The following is a 23,335-nucleotide window of genomic DNA, read 5'->3' on the forward strand; positions in this document are numbered from 1 at the left end:
CAGGGGTGTATTGGGGGAAATAGAAGTTGTTGTTGGGGGGGATGTGGTAAGCAGCACCCTAACATGAGGCACAAGACCTGACTGACTATTGGTAGAGCAAAAACAAGGATGAGGCACTGGAACACAGGAAGAACCACAGCTCTGCAGGCGGTGAGCACTCGTCTCACAACGCGTCTGAAACTCGGCAATCTCATCCGACCTCACCAACCAAACAGACGTTATTGGGGATGCATAAATTAGCAACCAGAGTGCCAAGCAGCTCCACTTGACTCAGCACGGAACGAGTTCATGCAATTTAACGGTTGGTAAGTCAAGTACACCTTCTCAACTTTCTGTACAATTCTATGGAAAACAGGCCATGCTGTAATACAGTGCTGGCCAGAACCAAAAAGTGAAATAAAGCCAATCAGTGAACCTGCTGACCCTGAGGTTTCCTCTTGAGGTCTTCAAAGCAGCCTTGGCTTCCTATGTGCAGTCAAGAACCATCTTTAGGGATTATGAGACCCAACATAATTGGTTAATTGTGCTAATTGGAATGGTATAAAGGTAGCTTGCCACACACCAGCTCTACCCTGACTAACACTCAGATTCCAATCTGAATCCTTGCCAATGTAACTTTCACTGTTGTGATCGTCTTCATCTTCGCCTCGCTGTTCCTTTTGCATGCTGCTATCATCGTTGCACTGGTGTCAACTGGCTACTGTTTAATGAAGCCATGAAACCATCAAGATTGCAGGAACACTTCCATAAAAGGCACCCTGAAAAGGCTACTAATTGTATTATTCAGAAGATGAAAGAAGCATTTGAAAAGCATTGCATAGTCACAACAAATTGGCAATAAGTACGAACCTGAATGTCAGAAGATATCGCAAACTGCACAGACAATTACGGGATGAAACAGCGAGAGTTAAACGGCACGAGAGAGCTGAAGGACCTGTGAGTAAACGTGAAAGACACCTGAAACAATAGAAAGGCTGGTAAAGATCGAAAAATCAGGTCTACCAGGAAAGTTCAAGGCATGGATCTTCCAACATGGCCTTCTACCCAGACTAATGTGGCCAATGATGCTGTATGACATCACCCTGTTGACGGTCGAGGACGTGGAGAGGAAGATTAACCAGTATCTGAGAAGGTGGTTTGGAGTACCGCAGTGCTTCTCTTCAACAGGGCTACACAGCAAGTCAGCCAAGCTCCAGTTGCCCCTCTCCTCAGTTGTGGAGGAATTTAAGAGGAAAGCATGCCTTATGACTCTCAAAGACTCCAAGGACGACAAGGTCAGTGAAGCCGGAGTCCAGATACAGACAGGGAGCAAACGGAAGGCGGCAGAGCAGTAGAAGAAGCAGAGACCCGACTTTGCCACAGAGACGTTGTTGGAAGAGTGTGTAAGGGCAGACAAGGACTGGGATGTGAGTCAGCAACCAGGTGGAGGGAGGTCAACCCTAAGGACAGACGGCACTTGGTCCAGCAGGAGATAAGGAAGAAAGAGGAGGAGGCTAGATATGTGCGAGCAGTGGAGATGGGGAGTCAAGGGACCTGGACAAAGTGGGAAACAGAACAGAGAGTATTGACATGGGATGACATATGGAATATACATCTTTCCAACTCCAGTTCTTACTGAGGGCTGTGTATGATGTACTACCAACTCCAACAAACCTGCAGAACTGGGGAATAACAGAAGACCCAACGTGCCATCTGTGCCAGAAACCAGCCAACCTAGGGCATATTCTTTCCTCATGCCAGGTTGCCCTTTCCCAGGGACGGTACAGATGGAGACACGACCAGGTTTTGAGAGCACTCGCCCACACTTTGGAGACAGAGAGGAAAAAGGACCACAAAAAGGACAGCCAACCAAACTTCATCAACTTCATCAGGACCAGGGAACATGCTGCAGCAACAAACAAACGCAGAGACGGCATCCTGAGCATGGCAAAGGACTGGGAGATGAAGGTCGATCTTGGAAAGAAGCTGGTGTTCCCACCAATCGTAGAGACCACACTTCAACTAGACGTTCTATTATTGGCAGAGAGTGCAAAGAAGCTCATGATAATAGAGCTAACAGTAGCATGGGAGACCCGATGCCAAGAGGCTCACGAGAGGAAGCTTGCGAGATATGAAGACCTGGTGGTGGACTGCAGACAGCAAGGCTGGCAGACGTGGAACTTCCCTGTTGAAGTGGGGCAAGAGGATTTCCCGCCATGTCATGCTGGAAGATGATGGCAGCTTTAGGGATACAAGGGAGAACCAGGAAGAGACGTTAACACCATGGCTCAAGCAGCAGTGGGAGCGTCCAGTTGGCTTTGGCTGCAAGGGGACGATAGTAGCTGGAAGTTTGACCGTCGGGGGTAGAAGACTGATCGCCTTCTGCTGTCCCACCATCCCGAGGATGTTCTGGGTTAGGGGATGAAACGTCTGGAGACAGATGGTCCTGGCTGATGACTCGATGGTCCAGCAGCAGAAACATCACAGCTGTTTAAGTTAAAGTGAAAATATCGTGGAAATGGCTTTAGTCGGGAAAGCTGATGAACTTGATAGTGCTAATGAAAGCTGAGAGTTGTATATTGAGATGGTTGAACTGTATTGTAATGCGAATGATGTGGAGGAGCAAAAGAAATTACCCACACTTCTTAGCTTAATGGGTGCAAGGACATACAGTCCCTTACGTAACCTAGTAACCCCTGAAAAGTCAGCAAACAAGACGTTCAATGAAATTGTTACAATTTTACAAAATCACTTGAGCCTTAAACTGCTAGCCATAACTGAGATTTCGATTTTTTTTTTAATTTTTATTTTTTTTTAAAAACAAAAAGAACCAGTCAAAAGATGAAAGCATTTCTGAATATATTGTAGAACTGCACAAACTTTTCCAGTACTGTGACTTTAGAGAAGCACTTTCTGATGCATTAAGGGACAAGCTTGTACGTGGCATGTGTAGTCAATGCAATCAAATTTGGCCACTGTCCAAAAGAGACCTAACATTAGAATGGGTATTCACCATTGCAATATCATTAGAGACTACACCAAAGGATGCAGCGGAACTACAGAAAAGGAGGTTAGAATGTGAAATGCACAAAATGCCCCTGAATGGTGCAAAAAGCCAAAGATATTGGCGATGTGTCAAATCCTTCCACGATACAAATGACTGCTGGTTCCAAGAGAATTTTGCAGATAAAGTCACTGAGCGAGTGTGCAAGGCAGACAAAAAGCACAACCCAGTGAAAAGTCTCAAACACAAAATTAAGCAAGAGCTTAAAGTTACCGAATGTAAAACAGAATCAGGCAACACGGAGTCTGACAAAGGTGAACTGCCATGCCTACAACTGCATAGTATTATTGAAGCAGCTCACCCAAAGTGAACGCATGGAGGCCAAACACAGCAGTTAAAGTTTTATGTATTGACATGTGGAGGGCAAAGACTCTTTGGTTGTGAATGGTTGAGAAAAATCCAACTAGACTGGCATTCATTCAAAGCTGTGTGTGGCTTCAACAGGCAACAGCAGCCCAAGTGGCAGAAGTAACTAGAGACTGGCACACTACTTAATGCTAATTGTTTGAGAAGGTGATTGGGGAAACTCATAGGCACGAAGGCCAGAATTGAACTGAATGAAGCAGCAGCACCAAGATTCCATTATGCACTTGCATTCTAAAGTGGATGCTGTACTGGCTGAATAGCCAACACCCATTATCCTGATGATCGAGAAAGGGAAGGCAGGAGCAGTTTGCATATGTGGGGATTTCAAGGTGAGAATCAACCCAGTGCTGCGTACTGAACAGTATCCCCTGCCACGAATAGAAGACATTTTTGCACTTTTGGCAAGCAGAGAGTGGTTTTCAAGGATTGTCTTGGCACAAGCCTATTTGCAAATGGAGATTGTGGTGTGAAACAGGAAGTTTCCTCACAATCAACACTCACAAGGGACTGTTCCAGTATAATTGTCTTGTCTTTGGCATCACATCAGTTCTGGCAATTTGGCAAAGAGCAATGGACCAGATGCTCCAAGATATCCCAGGAACACAATGTTACCTTGATGACATCATTGTGATTGGCAAAAATGATTAAAGGGCCTTGGTTAAGTGCTTACCGGGCTGAGTGAGTATGGTCTGTGTGCAAAGAGAGAAATGTGAGTTTTTCAAGAATGAAATCTCATATTGTGGACACGTCATTGACAAGTATGGCTTTCATAAGTCGCAAGAGAAGATTGTGTCACCCAAACTGGAAAATGTGTCACAACTCAGGTCATATTTGGGCTTGGTAATCTATGGTCACCGGTTTCTCCCAGATATTGCGACAGCGCTGCACCCATTGAACACGCTGTTACAGACAGGAGCAAAGAGGGAATGGTCAGAAAGGTGTGAGAAAACATTTAAGGAAACTGACTAAAAACATCCGATGAACTGCTCGCACATTATGACCTATCTCTGCCCATCAGACTGGTGTGTGATGCATCCCCTTATGGCATTGGAGTCATTTTGTCACACGTCATGAAGGATAGACCTGAACCCCTGATTGCACTTGCTTCAAGATCACTAATGTGTGCAGAATGTAACTACACACAGAAGCCCTTAGCCTAGTATGGGGAATAAAGAAGTTCTGCCACTACCTCTGTGGACAAAAGTTTATGCTAGAGACAAATCACCAGCCCCTTGTGTCCATTTTTAATCCCAGTGATGACTGCTACCCGGCTACAACGCTGGGCACTATTCCTAGGAGCCTATTGTTATGACATAGAGCTCAAGGCTTCTAAACAACACAACAATGCCGATGGCTTGTCACGTCTTCCACTACTGGCAACTGAAGAAGGAAGGTCCTCATACTGTGACCCAGCAGAAGTGTTCCACACAGCTTTGGTGGACCAGCTACCAGTAACAAATTCTGAAATATAAAGGGAAGCAAGGAACGATCTGACATTGCCAAAGTCTATGAAATCGCCATGCAAGGATGGCCAGCTCATGAAAACCCTGTTTCCAGAGTTCTCAGTGAGACAAAACCAACTGTCTGGATTGCTGTCAAAGAATGCTGACATGTGGATCTTCTAAACTGCACACCTGTGTGTTAGGATACCTGCATGAAGGATACCTGGTACAGTCAAGAGGAAGAGTCTTGGTTGGAGCTAAGTGTCATGGCTGATAATTGATATACAGATTGAAGCCTTGGTCAAAAGCTGTTTGGGATGCCAAAAACTTCAAGATGCACCCCTACAGGCACTGTAAAACCCAAAGCAGTTGCCGTCATCACAATAGCAAACAATACATGTTGACTTTGCTGGACCATTCATGGACTCCATGTTTCTGATTACCGTGGATGCTCATTTGAAGTGGCCAGAGGTTATACCAATGAAGTCAACCACATCAGCAAAGACTGGTCTCTGCTGTAAGGACTAGCTTCATGAGAAATAGTTTACCAGGACAAATAGTGAGTGACAACAGACCACAATACACATCAGAAAAATTCCAACTGTTCATGAAGAAAAATAGCATCAGACACTTCCAGTCAGCTCCTCACCACCCAGTAATGAATGGGCTAGCTGCAAGGTTTATCCAAACCTTCAAGAAGTCCATTAAAGTGGTGGATATGGAGTATGTTTCTCTACAGCATAAGGTAGACAACTTCCTTTTTGTGTATCAGGACTCTGTTCATGTGATAACAAATCAGACACCTGCAATGGTGTTCGTGAACAGGAATCTGAGATCTCGCATTGAAACCAGATCTACGGAGGGAAGTGCAGAATAAACAGTTCAGCCAGTTGCCAAGTGACTCAGCAAGGAGCTTCGAGATTGGACAGGAAGACCTGGTGTGTGATTAACAAGAAGACAAGTGGATACCTGGTAGGATAGCTACAAGAACTGGACAACTGATGTACACAGTGGACTTTGGAGATCAGAGGTGGAGACGTGATGTGGACTAGTTACTGGATGCAAGACTGAAGAAAACACCTGAGTCAATTGCATTGAACAAGACGGACACATTACAGTCATCGGACTCACCCCTCAGCGGTGATCATGTCAACATGACGCGGGAAATCGAGAACGTTGTCTTAGAAAAGACACCTACCAAGCCTGATGCCACTCCACAGCTCCAGAGGTGTTTTCCCGAATGAAACAGGACACCACCCAAAGACTGAAACTTTAGAACTGTGAAGTTAGTTATGGACTGTTATTGTGAAAGCATATTTATTTGGAATTTGGGTTTATGAAAGGGGAATTGAATGTTTTGTACATATACAGTTTGTGTTGTATTAATCTAAAGGGGAGGAAGTATAATCTATGAATCTATTTATTTTAAAGCAATTACTTCCCCCATCCTTGCCACTATATATTGATCTGTCTTTGTCTCTGCCACTGACTCTGGCTCTCATCCACCTTTTGACTATTCTTACCAAAGTAAATGACCTCACACTTCTCAAACCTACCTGATGTCACATTTCCCCATTTAGGACCTGTCCCGAGAGGCCACATTTAATGCACGTTAAGTATTCTGAAGATTAAGGATCATTGATGCCAAACACGGTATCTCTGTCTATATAAAGAGCAGGAGTTGTATGTATTGCCCGAACACTGATATAAAACTGGAGGAAATTGGTATCAATTATTCATCTTTGCTTTTATACTCTAGTCCTCTTGAAATGAACAATAACATTGCATTTGCCTTCCTTACTACCAAATCAATCTGCAGCTTCACCTTTTAGGGAATACTGCAGAAGTCCCTTTGCACCTCTGATTTCTCTCCTCATTTAGAAAATAATCTATGTATTTATTCTACTAAAGTGTATGAGCTTATGCAACTTATTTGCAAATTCTCATGATCTGTCCTAGTCCTTGTACAGACTTCCTGCTTCCTCAATAGTACCTGCTGCTCCTCCTATCTTTGTATTAGTTTATTGAAATGTATAATCTGCACTGGGTGGAATCCTGCTGTGTGCTACTTTACTGAAAACACTGGTACTTCATTCCAGTTTTTCAGTCTCGTGGGATGTCCTGAAGTTTATGAAGGACTCTGTTTAAACCCTCTAGTGTGCCTCGGTGGGTTAAGGATGGGTACCTGCTCTCAAAAAGTCAGAGTCTAGTGTTTGTCTTTCTAAGAAGCCTATTCATCCATGCCAGGCTTGTTCTTGGTCTTTTGCCACAGAGAGTGGGCCCCTCTAATCTCTTTGTTCTTTACCTTGACAGAGTGGATTCCATCATGCTACTGGAGGAGGGCTTCACCCTCGTGAGTTCAGATGCCAGTGACAAGATGCTGAAATACGCCTTGAAAGAGCGATGGAACCGGCGGAAAGAAGCAGCATTTGATAATTGGGGTAAATATCTTGCAAAGATGCTCTATCACAGGAAGGACAGGGAGCGTTTGGGCAGTTAATTCCCTGGAATTTAGGAGTCTGAAGAGTGATGTTATAGAAGTGTATAACATCATAAGGGACGAAAGTGGGATGAACCTTCATACTTTTTTGCTCTAGGCAAAGGGAATATAAAACCAGAAAGCATAGGTTTATGTTGAGAGAAGAAAGTTTTTAAAAAAGGACTTGGGGGACTCTTTCGTCATGCAGAGTGTAGTGCATATATAGAATAAACTCCTGAGAAAATGGTTGCGGCAAGTACAATAACAGTATTTTAAAGACATTTGGCCAAATATATAATAGGAAGGTAGAGAGGGATATAGGTCAAATGTGACCAGCTTGATGGGCTTCTTAGTCTGCATGGGAGGAGGAGTTCCAGCTTGCAGCCCAATGATGTATATCCCAAATCAGCAACCTGGAAAGAACCTGCAGTTAGCGGTGTTCCGATGCATCAGTTGTCCTCATCTTTCTTAGTGGCAGAGGTCACAGGTTCGGGAGGTGTTGTCACAGTAGCCTGGATGAATGAATGCAGTGCAGTTTTGTAGATCATACACACTGCCACCACCATGCACCAGTGGTGAGGGAAATGAATATTTGGGGTGGTGGATGGGGTTGTCAGTCAAGTGGTCTGGATGGTTTTGAATGTGCTGAAAGTTGCTGGAGCTGCACTCATCTGAAACGAGTTAAATTATTCCATCACACTCCAGCCTCACGCCTTGGGGCTGTCTGGAGGTAAGTTACTACAAGAGGCCATCTTTAGTAGCCTCGATATTAATGTGTCTGATCCAGCTGAGTTTCTGGTTCCCAGATGATTGGAGGTTAAGGACTCAGCAATGGTAGTAGCACTGAGTATCAAGATTAAGTGTTTAGATGCTCACTCGTGTTGGAGGTGGCCCTTCCCAAGCATTTGGGAGTCTTCTATTTCACTCATAACTCATTGCCTAATCTGATATTTAGGCTCTCCTACATGTAAGTGCTGCACTCTGTTATCACGTGGAAAAGTAATGTTAGTGAACACTACCCAAAGCATTGTAGGAGACTGGCAGTACATAATAAAGAAACAACTCCTTAACACCTTCTGTGGGGCACATATGGAGGGGCAATAAATGCTGGCCCATCCAGTGATGTCCACAAATTAGTCAAAAACTGAAAGTCTGAATGTAATTGGAGACTGGGATCTAGTGCAGGGGTTCAGATGGTTTATGTATGGCATTATTGGTACATGAGTGACACGGATTAAGATCTAATCGAGGAGTTCAGGGGAGAGGTTCATACTTGGAGTAATGAACTCCTGGGAGTGATTACAAACTGGAATCTAATTGAGGAGTTCAGATGGTTTATACATAGAATAATAGGTTCCTGGGAGTGATTGCAAATGGGGATCTAATCAAAGGTTTGGATAGTCTCTAATAGAATAATGAACAATTGCTTGCTCTGAATAGCACCAACTACGCCATTATGGTCTAAACAGGAGCATATACCACAAAGTAGAGCTGGCTTTATCCACTGGTTTTTCAGAAATCAATTCAGCCTCACAGCCCTGCTCCTTCCCCATGTCCCTGCAAATGTTTTCTCCCTTGAAAATTTTATCCAATTGGTATTTGACTGGTTTGACTGAAACTCCTTTCTCCATATATCCCAGATATTAATAGCACTAAATACTTAAGTTATATTATTGGGTTTGCCAGTTATCTTAAATGTGTGCTATTACAAATGTGCTTTACTTTATTTGTTCTTGGTAATTTTACATGAATGTAATGTAGTCTGCCCTCCCATTTACCATGACTATTCGAAGACATTTGTTGGACTTTTGTGGTAGGTTCTTCCAATATGACTGTAATATGGTATCCTGGTCATAGTTATCACTGTAGCAACAATGCAAAGTAAACCAAATTATCAGATTGAAAAGCAAAACAAAAAACAATCTGAGAGAAAAGCTGAAATAATTAGCAAGTTCTATAGCATCAGTGATGAGAGAGACTGAGTTAGTATTTCAAGTTGATGGCCATTCTTCAGAAGTGGACTCTTGTGTCAGTTCCTCCAGCTCTGCATCCTAATGCAGCCATTTACTTTGCTCTCTCCAGCCACTTCCCGTTCTCAGCAATTTGAAACAAGTTTGATTTCTAACTTTTCTCAATTCCGATGAAAGAGTGTTGACTTGAAGTATTAGCTCTGCTTCTCGTTCTGTGGATATTGCTGAGCACTTCCAGCATTCTCCTTTCTTTATTTGACTTATCTCCTCTTTGAGTTTTTTTCCCCCTCTGCAAAAGCAATCCAGTTTCGTTTTTGCAAGTTAATTGATCATTCTTCTCTTTTCATGCTTGTTTGAAAAGACAAGACACATGGACCACTTTTGGGTCTTGCCCTCGTATGACTTGGTTCTGATGGTCCCCACTCCTTCAGCCCATTAACCAGCATGCTTTGCTTCACAGTAATCGAAGAAGCCAATTGGCTGACCTTGCCCTCGGACATCCCAAAACCAGGTGATGGGTTTGATGCCGTGATTTGTTTGGGGAATTCATTTGCACATTTGCCAGACTTCAAAGGTAAAATTTAATGTGACTTCTTTGATTCTTGTGTGGCCAAAGATTTGGTGGCAGGTTCTAATGTGAGACTAGAAATGTGAGAACTTTGGAACAGGATATGCCACTTGGAGGAGTCAGGAGGTAGTTGCAGTCAAAATGAAGTCAGAGGAGATAGTGAAGAGCATTAGAGAGGGATGGGTCAGGAAGCTTTTAGTGGGGATTGATGAAATATCACCAATGGATCAGAGAGTGATTTGGAAAGAGATGAAGAAAGGTGCATTAGGAATAGGTTAACAACTTTTAAAATCATTTTGAAAAGTACATAGCTAGGATGATGGGCTAAACGCGGGAAGTCCTTCACTGGTGATGCTGATGCTTGGTGTTGGTTTTACACATGTCTCTTTTTATGTGAGGAAACAAGCCTTTGTGCCGAAGTGGCTGAAAATCAACTAATCCCATTGAATTTAAAAGTGGAAATGGATGATGTGGGTGCTGTCTGGGATCTTGCCTCCCAGCATATCCCATCCCATTGCTCCCTTGCTAACCTGCAAATGTCGAGTTGGAACCGTTGTTATTTTCTTGAACTGCTGCAGGTGACCAGAGTGATCAGAAGTTGGCTCTAAGTAATATTGCCAGCATGGTGAAACCAGGTGGAATATTAATCATTGACCATCGGAACTACGATGCCATCCTGGAAACCGGCCAGGCTCCGAAGGGCAAAAATATTTACTACAAGGTACATCAGTAGAATTGGAGCATGTAACAATTGACTTTTTCTGAGTGTGTTCAATCCAAAATTGTTTTGGATTTTTTTTTTACATTTCTGGTAACATTTGGCAATTGTATCTGTATAATGCAATGGTGGCTTATTGCCCCCTCTAAGAGTGAGCATAGGTGAAGCCACCACTATTTTAGAACTAAAATCACTAGGGTTCAACATAGAAACAGGCCCTTCAGCCCAGTGAGCCCAGACTGACCATTAAGCACCTATTTTTACTCTAATCCTTCCTTGATCTTTTTTATTTTCCTCAGAGTTCAATGAACTCATTCACTTGTCCTTAAAACTAATCAGCTGTTAATTAACTATTGTTAATTAAATATTCCAAATCATCTTGACCAAAGACTGCATGGCCTCGAGTTATCCAATTTCATTCTGTGGGGCACTTCTTGAACATACTGTAATACGCAGTAGATTTGGCAATGTAGTGGTTAAGGTGCTGGGTTAATAATCAGAGATATAGTTGGAGAAATCCCATCACGGCAAATGGGGAGTTAAAATTCAAGCAACGTAGTAAAACCCTACATGTTACTTCCATGAATATCTTTAATTTACTACTTTTTTAAAAAAAAAAGTATGATAGATTTTCCAGTAAACCAGGTAACGAGAGTGCTGGATTGGAAGCTGTAGTGCAGGGGTTCCCAACCTGGGGTTTATTGATTCCTCGGTAAATGGTAGGGTTCCATGGCATTTTAAAAAAACGGCTGGGAACCCTAGCCATAATGAGTCGAGAGTGGGCAGGGGCATGGGGATTATGTTCTGCACAAGCTGAAGAGCATAGTAAGTGGGGTCCTGTGGTGTTAGAGGGAATGTGGGAAGTGGGGCCCCAGTGAAAGAACAGGGGTCCCATTGAGTGGAAGAGCAGTGTAACAAATGTTACGAGGTGAGCCAGAACCACAGCTCTTCATGCATTCTTCCCTGATTCTGCTACCACTCTACAATCTATAGTGATCGATTTAACTTAACAACCCTTCCATGGTTTGGGTGTGGGAGGAAAACCCAGAACAACCCCCTAGACACAAGGAGAACCCACAGGTTTCACACAGCACCTGAGATGGGCTCCAGCATGGAGGCAGCAGCTCTACTAGTTACACCACGTCTCTGTGACATTCCTCTGTCTCTTTGCATTGTTGGATTTTATCCCTTTGGATCACTGGACTATGTCCTGACTATCAGATTCAATTCAGGAGTGTACTGGGGGGAGGGGGTGGGTTAGGACCTTTCTCATCGGAATTTGAAGTCTTGGAGCCAAAAATAAGAATGCATTCTCAATGGAAGTGCCCATGGTAAAGATAGTACACTTCCAAGTCAGCTACAGGACAGATAGCAGAAAGGTAGTATTCTGATTCCTATGACAAAGCCCACACATTTCAGTGTGGACTTTGAGATCTGTGAGTCAGACAATATCACATTGGGAGGACTTGGCCTTATTGGTCTGGCCTTATGATAAAATTGTTACAGAAATGACATTCAGCCATGTGGATAGGCAGAAGGTAATATTTAAATTACTCAGTGATGTTCCTCAAGAGCAGAGAGACTTACCACTTGCCCTTGATATTCAATGGCATTACTATCACCAAGAACTCTACCAACATCCTGGCAGTGGTCATTCACCCGAAACTCGCCCGGACCAACTGCATCAATCATGCGGCTGTAAGAGCAAGTGAGAGGCTGGGTATTCTGTAGAGAGTGACTCATCTAGCAACACCCCAAAAGCTTTCTATACATCTACAAATTGCATATTGGGAGAACAGAGTCATAGTCATAGATTTATACAGTCCATGGTAACCAAGCTGTCTGACTGAGTTAGCCCCATATACCTGCATTTAGCTCGTATCTCACTAAAACTTGCTGAGATCAGTATCTCCAAAAATGGTTTGTGTTTTACAATATTACCTACCTCTGTCAGCCTATTGGATGTACCATTAAATGTGAGAGGATCCGAAGATACTTTTGTACTTTTCCTCTCTCTCCTGAAATCGATGCCTTCCAGCTGTAAGTTCCCCTACCCCTAGTAAAAGAAACTTGTGAACACAACTTGTGTAAGCCCCTTGTGATTTTATATACCTCTAAGGTCTCCTCTCAGCCTCCTACGCTCCAAGGGAGAAAACACGTCTCTCTCCTTGTAACTGTGTCATTGTCACCAAAAGATAATTTTCATCTGATCATTCTGGGGCATTACAGGTGCCCAAACCTCCCTTCCATTGAGCCCTGCAACAGTTCGCCTTGGCCCAGCGCCAGACTTCAGCCTGTCGGTGACTGGACTTTCTCACAGCCCTTTAACCTCATTGCTCACAGTAGCAGTCTCTGATGCTGCAGGGTGTCTGTAGGTCCATAATCCACATCAGCAGGATCATCATTATCAAGGCCATCATCAAAATAATCTACACCATTATCAGGACCATAATCAGCATCAACGTTATTATTCTCTCCAATCTGCTCTCACACCACCACCTCCTCCTGCTCAAGATAACAATACTCAAGGGACTGGGGAGCAGGTGATCTCTTTAGCTACCTTGCAAAGACAAATTTGGTTTCTTTTGTTTGAAAGCTGCAGGCTAAGGTGTCATAATGGTGGTGGAATGGCTCAACTGGTGACTGCAGTTGATCAAATCAACTGACATGTAGTGATGACAAAGGAATTGTATTAGTGGGTATAGCTGGAAGGTTCCAGTCTACAGTTGTGGTAGAGTGACTTTGGGGTGGGTGGCCACTTTGTCCACCATTGTGTGATGGTCTCACCCACCTGAGGTGCTGTACTTATCAAGCTCCAGTCCCTTGCAAATGGCCAGCCTCCTCAGATTTCTTTCTCTCAGTGGGTGGATAAAAGTTAAATTTGTTACAATCCATTACTCTACTTTAGAGATTTAATGCTTGAAGGTTGGGATGGGAGTGGGGGTTGAGTGGTGCTGGTGGCTGTGTTGATGGAAGATAGCGCCAGTGAAACACTCTGATGTTTTGTGGACTATGTACAATACTTCTAAATATACTTTGCCCTTCAAGAAAATGAACCTCAGAGTTGTATAAAGTGGCATATATGTACTTTGATAATAAATTTACTTTGAACCTTTTTACTTTGAAAGCTTTTTTTTGTATACCATAGAAAGAAGACATTAGGTCTGTCAATTAAATGCTGGCTTTTAGATCAATCCCAGTAGTCCCATTATCCCTTTATCTCCTTGCAGCAAGCTATTCTCTTTCACATGCTTCTAAGTAAATTTATTATCAAAGTGCATATACTTATTGCCTGTTACGCCACTGGTGTTTAGGGCAGCAATGAAGGTCCTCTATCTGTGGCAGTTATCAGGGCTTCCTTCATCATGTCACAAGCTTCCTTTCAGCTTTCACTGCTGTCAGTCATGCAAGTCCCTGGTGGAGACTCAAGAATACCGTCACACTCAAATGTGAAAAGATTCTTCATTGCTGTTTATGTAACAATTTTGTTTTACCAGTCAGGGTTGTTAGCCCTGAGCTGAACCCCTGAATCTGGAGGACCAGCGGACCACTCTTAGTCTGGCCTTTAGCCTTTGACCTGTTTGGCATGGGTGACCCTACCAAGAGCCAAAGCATAAAGCCCTGACTCCAGCTAACATACTTTCTAGGCCATTGAGGTACGCAAGCCTCCAAACCCGATGACAGGGTTGTAGTCGTCTTGGAGGATCAAAAAAATGTGTATATCTATTTCATTATTTAAATTTTTTTTTTATTTTGATCTGCTAAGAGGACCACAACCTTCCATCAGCAGGATTCTCTGCTCTGCACTGTCTGCAGGGCGAATGTCAATGATGGTGCCGCAGTGGAAGAGGGAGTAGGATATGTGGATGGAGAAACTGTGCCTGCTGGGAGGAGTGTATTCTGATTTGTGAAATTAGAAAAAGAATTTAGGATATAGTGTTACAGTCACAGAGAATGTGCATGAAGACATGTAGTGTAAAGAGCACTAGACAATACTTTGGGAGATCAAGAAATCATCTTCATTTTATGAGAAGTTGAGCTCTGTTCAAGAATCTGGTAATAGTGACATTGAAGCCATCCTGGAGTCTGTCCATGCTTCCAAGCTTTTGTATCTTCTGAGGGAAGAGTTGAGCCTTGTTTTTCAGTTTACTCATGAGCAATGCGAACAAGCTTATGAGTGAAAAAGGATCGAGTGCTTTCCTGGCATATATGACGAATAAACTCTTCTCGGGCTTCAAGCTGGGTACAGGTATCATCCCTGAAGAAGATGGGAGAGTTTGTCACCGAGGTGTTATAATCAATACCTGTACCCAGCTTGAAACCCAAGAAGAGTTTATTTGTCTCTGAATGTTTCAGAGAAAAATACTCAAAGCTGAAGAGTCAAAATGGATGGATGGAGTTAAAGCAGAGATGAGGTGTGATAGAAGTGAGTAGTGGATCATTCTTCAAGTGATCAATTGCCTTGGGCTTAGACTAGGAGTCCATCCCACAGTATGTGTAGGGTGAGTTGAGTCATGTCCGTCCTTACTCAGGCCTTGGTCTACAATCAATTGATTGCAACCCCCTTTGGAACAATGATCTTCCACGACTGGTGCTGGTAGCCACATTATCACAGAGCCACGTCGGTGACTGTGCAGGCATTGTTTATATTGCTGCTCAGTAGGAAATCACCCTAATGCCACACCAGGCATCTTTTCAGCCCATTTTGTGAATTCTTGTCAACCTAAGAAAGGGTAAATCCAAGCACAAGGCACAATGCTCCGATAGAATTCATATCCATTGTTCTTTTGAAGTCAGCTTCACAAAGTATATTATTGAGTGGTTGCAATACAGAACCAGCCCATTCAACACATCAAGTCCTAACCGACAATGCAAGAGCAATATGATGCCTCACTTCCTCCACCTGCTCCGTACTACCTTGTATGTTCGTCCCTTCAAGCTCCCTATTGCCTGTGATGCTACTGCAAGTAAGTTTTTCATTGTATTTCTACATGTGCAAATGATTTGAATAAACTCAACTATTTAACACTCCATTCAAATCTTCCTCCATTCCTGAATCTCTTAGCGTGTGCAGGAAGAATCATTACCCATGCATCACTATGGGAAACCACCATTCCTCTGAAATGCAATCACCATTTTAACGTGGGAAAATCTGCAATTTTGTCTTCCAGAGTGACCTGACCAGAGACATTAGCACTTCTGTGCTCTATGTAAACAACAAGCCTCACATGATAACGTTGGATTACACCGTTCATGTCCCAAATAAGGACCAGGAAAAGCAGGCAGACGTGAGGTAGGAATGTGCAGGGGAACGGGAGTGGACGATGAACATTAAAATTCAGTTTTGAGAATGCGCATCATATTAATCCAATGTAATACAGCAGTTTAGCATTCTTTACTATTCTTGTGTCACTGATCAATGGGCAATTCTTGGCTGGCATGTCGTATTTTCACTGAGTGAAGCATGTCTATTGGCTGGCAAAAACTTTGCAGGAAGTCAATAATGTATCCTTTTGTGAAACTAAGGGAAGACTGAGTGAAAGATCTGAGCTCTTTATCTCTCTCTGCATCCACTGCCAAAATTCAGTGGTTTGGCTGGCCCATAAATGACACTCATGCAATTTTCCTCCCCCCCCCCCCCCCACCCGTACCTCGCCATTTCACCCCGGAGGATATCAGTGTAAGGTTTGCGCTCCACCCCTCTCTCTGTTCTCAGGACTGCTCTAGTTGGCTTCTTGTCCGGAGCCTGAATGAGAATGGATGAACAACCAGTGGCTGATCACCTCTCCATCCTTTCTGTTCTTGATGCATGATGGATTCCATACCTTTGGTGGTAGCACCTCCTTCAACCTGATTACAATTCAGTTAGGCCTCCACCTCAACTTCACTGCTGTGACTGATTAACTCAAAGCGTTTTGTGGTGTCCATGGGCTGCTTGTTTACGCTGGTGAACAAGACAAGGAATGAGTCATTACACAAATATCTGTGACTGAAGACAAAACAGCATTCAAATGACAATAATGTTTGAAGCAAAACACTATCAAAGGTGACACCACATGTAATTCTTAAATGCACACTCAGTGGCCATTTTATTAGGTACACTGTAACAACTGCTCGTTAATACAAATATCTAATCAGCTAATCATGTGGCAGCAACTGAATGCATAAAAGCATGCAGACATGGTCAAGAAGTTCAGTCATTATTCAGCCCAAATATCAAAATGGGGAAGAAATCTTATCCAAGTCACATTGACGGTGCAATGATGGTGCCAGACAGGGTGGTTTGAGTATTTCAGAAACTCGATCTCCTGCATTTTCATGAACAACAGTCTCTTGAGTTTACAGAAAATGGTGCAGAAAACAGAAACAGCTAGTCAGCGGCAGTTCTGATGAGTGAAATGCTTTGTTAATGAGAGTGGTCAGAGAAGAATGGCCAGACTACTTTAAGCTGACTGGAAGACAACACTAACTGAAGTAACCACGTGTTACAAAAATAGTGTGCAGACGAGTATCTCTGAGTGCACAGAGCATCAAACCTTGATGTGGATGGGCTTCAGCAGCAGAAGAACAGAATGGGCTCCACTCTTGTACTAACGAAGTGGCCACTAAGTGTATATATTGTACATTGCATTCTGTTTTCCTACAATAACAATTATTCTCATATTACATATTACTATTAGTATCACATGTGAAATTATACTAATAGCTAATTGTGTCCAAGTTCAGATATTCACCATTCATAAATCAACAGGTATGAAATCACATGCTGTGCAATAACAACCTGTCAACTAAATTAAACAACACACACAAAATGCTGGTGGAACGCAGCAGGTCAGGCAGCATCTATAGGAAGAAGTAGTGTCAATGTTTCGGGCCGAGACATCGACTATATAAGATGCTGCCTGGCATGCTGTGTTCCACCAGCCTTTTGTGTGTTGCTTGAATTTCCAGCATCTGCAGATTTCCTCGTGTTTGCGTAACTAAGTTAAACATCTGCCACCATCTACAGCTAACACTGATCTCAGTAGGTCACCTCCCTAGTAAATTTCATATAACTAATTGCACATATCTTGCTCTATAATTATTAAAAATGACTAAAGGGATGAATAAAGTATCTATCTATCTATCTATCTCTATATATAATTGTGGTTCATATACTTTCTTAATTGAAAGCCCCCAAACTTAGATTTAATACTTATGATCATGCATTGTTTCCAACATGCTATCATCTGGATCTCTTCATCTCTAACTGCCAATGGGACATAACTCTCTTGACTCCACTGCTCCCTTCACCTTCTCCAAACTCACCCCCTTTTGAATGCCTGTTCTTCACTCTGTCTGCACCAATCCTAGCCTCAGCACAGTCGGGAGCAGACTGACCTCTACCTTGCAGAGTCTATATGATAGCTCCAGGATATCTCTTCTTCCTTCCCTCTTAAACAGGGCCCAGAGATCTCCCTCTTCCACATCCAATGCCATTGCTTCCCAACACTGCACTGCCCAATTGTACCTTCTACTTGAGTTTCACAGATCTAACTGCCCCAGTAGGCACATTGCTTCTGTCTGCTCCTCCCATACCAAATGCATATCATCTCATCTTGACTCCATGTAGTCTCCCTTGGTTTAGTCTCTATCTACCTACATTCGTGACACTTCAGATATTCTTCATCACTTCCTGTTCTCTAGCCCCAACTGCCTCATTTTTACCATGGATGTCCAGTCCCTGTACAGTTCCATCCCCCATCAGGAAGGCCTCAGGGTTCTTTGCTTCTTTATGGATAACAGACTCAACCAGTTCCTCTCCACCGCCATCCTCCTTCATCTGGCAGAACTGGCACGCCCTCAAAAGCTCTTTCGGTTATTTCCACTTTCTCCAGACATGGGCACTCAGAAGGTCCCAGCTAAACCTGCCCTTTTCATTGGCTATGTTGAACAATGCATCTGCCAAGCCTACACTAGTAACACTCCCCTACATGTTCTCTGCTGCATTGATGACTGCATTGGTGCTATTTCCTACCTGCCCTTCTGTGGAGCTCAACCCTACCCTCCTGTGGAGCTCAACCCTACCCTCAAACTCACTTGGTGTATCCCTGACATCTCTCTTCCTTTTCTTTTTTTTGTTGTCTTTGTCTCCATCTCAGGAGACACATTATCTACCGTAATCTGCTCCAAACCCACTGACTCCACAGTTACCTCAGATACACCTCTTCCCATCATTCCCTTCTGTGCAATGTAGCTCTCACTCATATAGCTTCTGTTCCCGCAATCCTACCCTTGCCAGACACAACAGGGCTGGAGTTCATCTAGTCTTCATTTATCACCCTAAGAGCCTCCACATCCCACATCATTCTCTGCAACTTTGTCACCATCTCACACCAGCAAGAGTTTTCCTTTCCTTTCTGCTCTCCATAATTCACCTGCATGCTTATCCCTCCCCATAGATATCCCCCCCCCCACCACTCCAGGCACTGCAACAATAGTTATTCCTGCCCTTGCACCATCTCCCTCGGCACCATTCAGGATTGTTAGTAATCATTTTGGGTGAGGAAGCACTGCACATCTGAATCCGTTGGGGTTATTTATTGCATCTAGTCATTCCACCGCTGCCTTCTCTATATCAGTGAGGCCCAACGCACATTGGGAGAATTGCTTCGTTGAGCATCCTGGCTTCATCTGCCATATGATCCAGAATCTCCTGGTGGCCAACCATTTCAACTCCTCTTCCAATTCCCACACTGACATGTGTACCCATGCCTTATTCTACTGTCAATGTGACACTAGACACAGATTAGAGCAACAGCGCTTCGTATTACGCCTTGGTAATCTCCAGACCAACAGCATGAACATCAATTTCTCTAACTTCCACTAACCTCTCCTCTTTCCTATTTTCTCTATCCCCAGAACCCCCATCACTCAGTCTCTGTTCATCTCCTGCCCTCTTGATTTTTCATCCTCTATGCACTCCTCCTGTTGGCTTACCTTCTCACCTCCGTCCCTTTATTCTTTTGTCAACTGTCCTCGCCCATCAGATTCCATCTTCTTTAGCCCTTTGTCACTTCCACCTATCACCTCTTAGCTTCTTGCATCATTCCTTTTTCACTCCTCACCTGCTAATTATTTCCTCACCTGATCCTGCTATCACCTGCCAACCCTGCTCCACCCCCTTTCCTCCACTTTAAAAAAAAAAATCCCCCCGTTCTTTCTAGTCCTGATGAAGGGTCTTGATCAGAAACGGTGACTGCCCATTTCCCTCCATGAATGCTGCCTGATCAGCTCATTTCTTCCGGCTTTTTATTTGGAGCTCCTAGGTAATGTTTTCCAAATGGAATTGAATATTGACTCACATTTTGTTTTTTCCATGGATGTTTGATTTCTTTTCGCTGCTGTCTCTTTTAAGGTTACACATTCTTTGCCTATGCATTGCTCACACTTCAGCCACAGTGTACTGTGCTAAAATCCATAAGTACTGTGACATCATGCATGGGATTGCTGGAATTGCTGAATCATGTACACATTGCAGTCACTTTCCACAGTGCATACTGCTCACTCAGCTATTTCAGCTCCAATTAGTTATCATTCATCTATAATGCTCCTAGGCTGTCTAACCTGAAGTTTTAGTTTGCTAGTCATGCCCCGCATGAAGCCTCCTGTAATTAAATGTCACTCACACTGTTTTCCGAACTCCGTCCGTCTTTGTATTAGTAATGACCACTGAACACAAGACCAGAAGTATAAAAGTAGCCCATTTGGCCCTTTTGAATTTTCTCCACCATTCAATAATGGATGTTTTTTTTCTCTCTGCTCCATTCTTCTGCCTTCTCCCTGTAATCTCTCTCCCCCTTACCAATGAAGAACCTATCAATCTCGACCTTAAAAGCACCTAGTGACTTGGCCTCTGCAGTTCTTTGTGCCAATGAATTCTGCAAATTCATCGCTTTTTTTTTAATAGTGTACCAGTGTTGTCCATTGCTCTGTGTCCTCGTGGTCCCATCACACTAGCTAATCTCGGCTCAGTCTTCTAGGTTAAGTCAAGAGCATCTTTCCCTGATAACAGAAGTCCTCCTGTTCCAATTCCACCAATGTGGACTCCCAGTGTTCCTCTGCATTCTGGACTCTCCTTTTGAGAGATTTTTGCAACTCAGGCTGGAGGAACAACAGTCTGGGTAGTCTCCAACCTGATGGCATGAACATTGATTTCTCAAACTTCCTGTAATGCCCCGCCCTTCTTCACTATTCCCCATCTCCTTTTCCCTCTCTCACCTGATCTCTTGCCTGCCCATTGCCTCCCACCTTTTCTTCCATGGCCTTCTGTTCTCTCCTAACAGACTCCCCCTTCTCCAGCCTTGTATCTCTTTCACCAAACAACTTCCCAGTTCTTTACTTCATCCCTCCCTCTCCTAGATTCACCCATCACCTTGTGATTTTCTCTCTCCCTTCCCCCACCTTTTAAATCTACTTCTCAGCTTCTTTTCTCCAGTCCTGCTGAAGGGTCTCAGCCTGAAACATCAACTGTACTTTTTCTCCACAGATGCTGCCTGGCTGGCTGAGTTCCTCCAGCAGTTTGTGTGTGTTGTTCCTTTTGAGATGCCTTCTTCATCTCTCACACTTGGAGTCAAACTCTGCCGTTTAGTGTTGCTTTTTTCATGTGCACACAGAACTGTGTTCTGCTTCTCTCCCTCAGCACCTTCCGGCTCTCCTACTACCCGCACCGTGTGGATGCCTTCACCAAGCTCCTGAAGGATGCCTTCCATGGAAAATGCCAGCACACCCTGTACGGTGACTTTAAGCCTCACCCACTTGACCAAGGCAGTGTTCCATGTTATTTCATCCACGTAGTGAAGAAGATCGGCTGAGTCAAAGAGCTTCAAATCTGGGAAAGCTGGGACGCACAAAAAAAACAAGGTTACAGGGCAAATAGCAACAGAAGAGGCAAATGCATGGAGGGACAATGGACAAATAAAATGTACTGGGGGAACTACAAAGATGATTACTGTAATAGGAAATAGCTTTGTGCCTTTAATTGACTTGATTATGGAAAGAAGACCCAATGTAACAATTCTGTAATTAGTAAAAGTCGTAATTATATGTGTTGATATTAGTACTGCCCCAGTAATGGACCCACAGCTGACAGGAGGATGAAGTTTGTCATCAAGACACCAGAAACCTTTTGTTTACTATCAGTGGCCACACTCGCCACCCAATCACCTTAACCTGGCAATAATAGGGGAGGTGGGAATGTGAGTGTGCCTGAAAATCTGAACCCATAAGTTTGTCAGATGTGGAGAACAGCTACTCCACCTTTTGTTCACAAGTTTGGTGTTGGGTGTGTATGATGTTGAATGTGCTCCAAGAGCCGATTGATTGTGGAGTGCCCTCAGCAAGATGAGGGAGAGAAATAATTCCAACCTGTCTGATCCGAGAAACCCAGTGAATGAATGTCAATAGGCCTTCTCAACCTAGTCAGACAAAATCAAATTTTCTTCTCAGCAACTGACTGTTAAACAATTCCACAGATTTCTTAACTCCACCGACCCCTCAAATACTATTTGGACTCCAATAATCCAGTTATTTGGAAATCCTGATGGTTCGGCTCCTGGTTCATTCATTCATCTGGACTGTGATTGTGACTGGGGATGGGTGTAGCCGGGATTGGACTCTGAACTGTGGGCTGGGTGTGTGACAGGAACTAACAGAAGTGCTGAACAACCAGGATTCCAAAATGTTGGCAGATTTGTGGCTGGAGACAGGGTCCTGAGTTCTTGTAAACTTCCTACCCTCTTTAACCTCACCAACTGCATAACACGGGCAAAAAAAAAATGCTACCAGGATTAACATCTAATGGTCTTCAAAATCTGCTAGTCCACACCAAAGTCTCGAGTGTGCTAGATTATTCGAGGTTTACTCTCTGTGACCATTCTGAGCAAATATCTTACTGAGATTAGAGTTCAGTTAGTCCTTTGCCACTTTGCCATTAGATTTACATCTCTATTCTGTCTGTGTACAATCTTGGTTTATTATCTTTCTCAGCTCGGTTGAGATGCCTGCTGACCCTTTTTAACTAGTGTTTCACCACTAGGTGGCAGGACAACTGTGACTGGATTGGTACCTGGTTTATTATTGTCATATGCACTGGGGTACAGTGAGAAATCTTGTTTTATATGCCATCCATACAGATCATTGTCACACATGATTACATTAAAGTAAAGCAAGGAAACGGAATGCTGAACATGTCAAACTAAGGTTCAACCTGGTTACAGTTCTGAAACGGTGTTGCACTGCTTTCTTTGAACTGGTTATTGTTTGTGTGAGATGAACTGGTGAGATTGGTTTTCGAATAATATCACTGAAGATCATAAACATGATTTATAGAAGGGTCTCTGCCTGTCGACTGTACTTCTTCGTGGGGTGGGGTGGGGTGGGGGTGGGTGTGGGTGTGTGTGTGTGTGTGTGTGTGTGTGTGTGTGTGTGTGTGTGTGTGTGTGTGTGTGTGTGTGTGTGTGTGTGTGTGTGTGTGTGTGTGTGTGTGTGTGTGTGTGTGTGTGTAACTTTATGTTGTGGGTTCTCTGAAGTAGGAACCTGGTCTTCAACTCTGACTTGCATCCAGGTCTTTGTTGGGGGTTGGCTGGTACAGTTGTTGTTTAAAGCTGCCCTTGCCCTGTAAGCTGAATGCTGACAAATCTCTCTCTCCCAACCTGTCCCATACACCCTTCCACCCCCTCTCCTCCTTAACCATAGCGAGAAGAGGTTGT

The 23,335-nt window shown here is 43.6% G+C and overlaps 1 protein-coding gene across 1 annotated transcript in view; it reads left to right on the forward strand.

Annotated features, from left to right (window-relative positions):
* The window catches only part of gnmt (glycine N-methyltransferase), a 36,687-nt gene extending 13,725 nt beyond the window's left edge, over positions 1-22,962 (forward strand). Inside the window, exons 2-6 of the mRNA XM_073056064.1 lie at positions 7,165-7,292; positions 9,761-9,874; positions 10,447-10,589; positions 15,758-15,879; positions 21,268-22,962. Coding sequence (XP_072912165.1) covers positions 7,165-7,292; positions 9,761-9,874; positions 10,447-10,589; positions 15,758-15,879; positions 21,268-21,439 — 679 coding nt within the window. The 3' untranslated portion in view covers positions 21,440-22,962. The remainder of the gene's footprint in view (positions 1-7,164; positions 7,293-9,760; positions 9,875-10,446; positions 10,590-15,757; positions 15,880-21,267) is intronic.
* The last annotated feature ends 373 nt before the right edge of the window (positions 22,963-23,335 follow it).

Source organism: Hemitrygon akajei, chromosome 9 (genome assembly GCF_048418815.1).
Source record: "Hemitrygon akajei chromosome 9, sHemAka1.3, whole genome shotgun sequence".
Lineage (NCBI taxonomy): Eukaryota > Metazoa > Chordata > Chondrichthyes > Myliobatiformes > Dasyatidae > Hemitrygon > Hemitrygon akajei.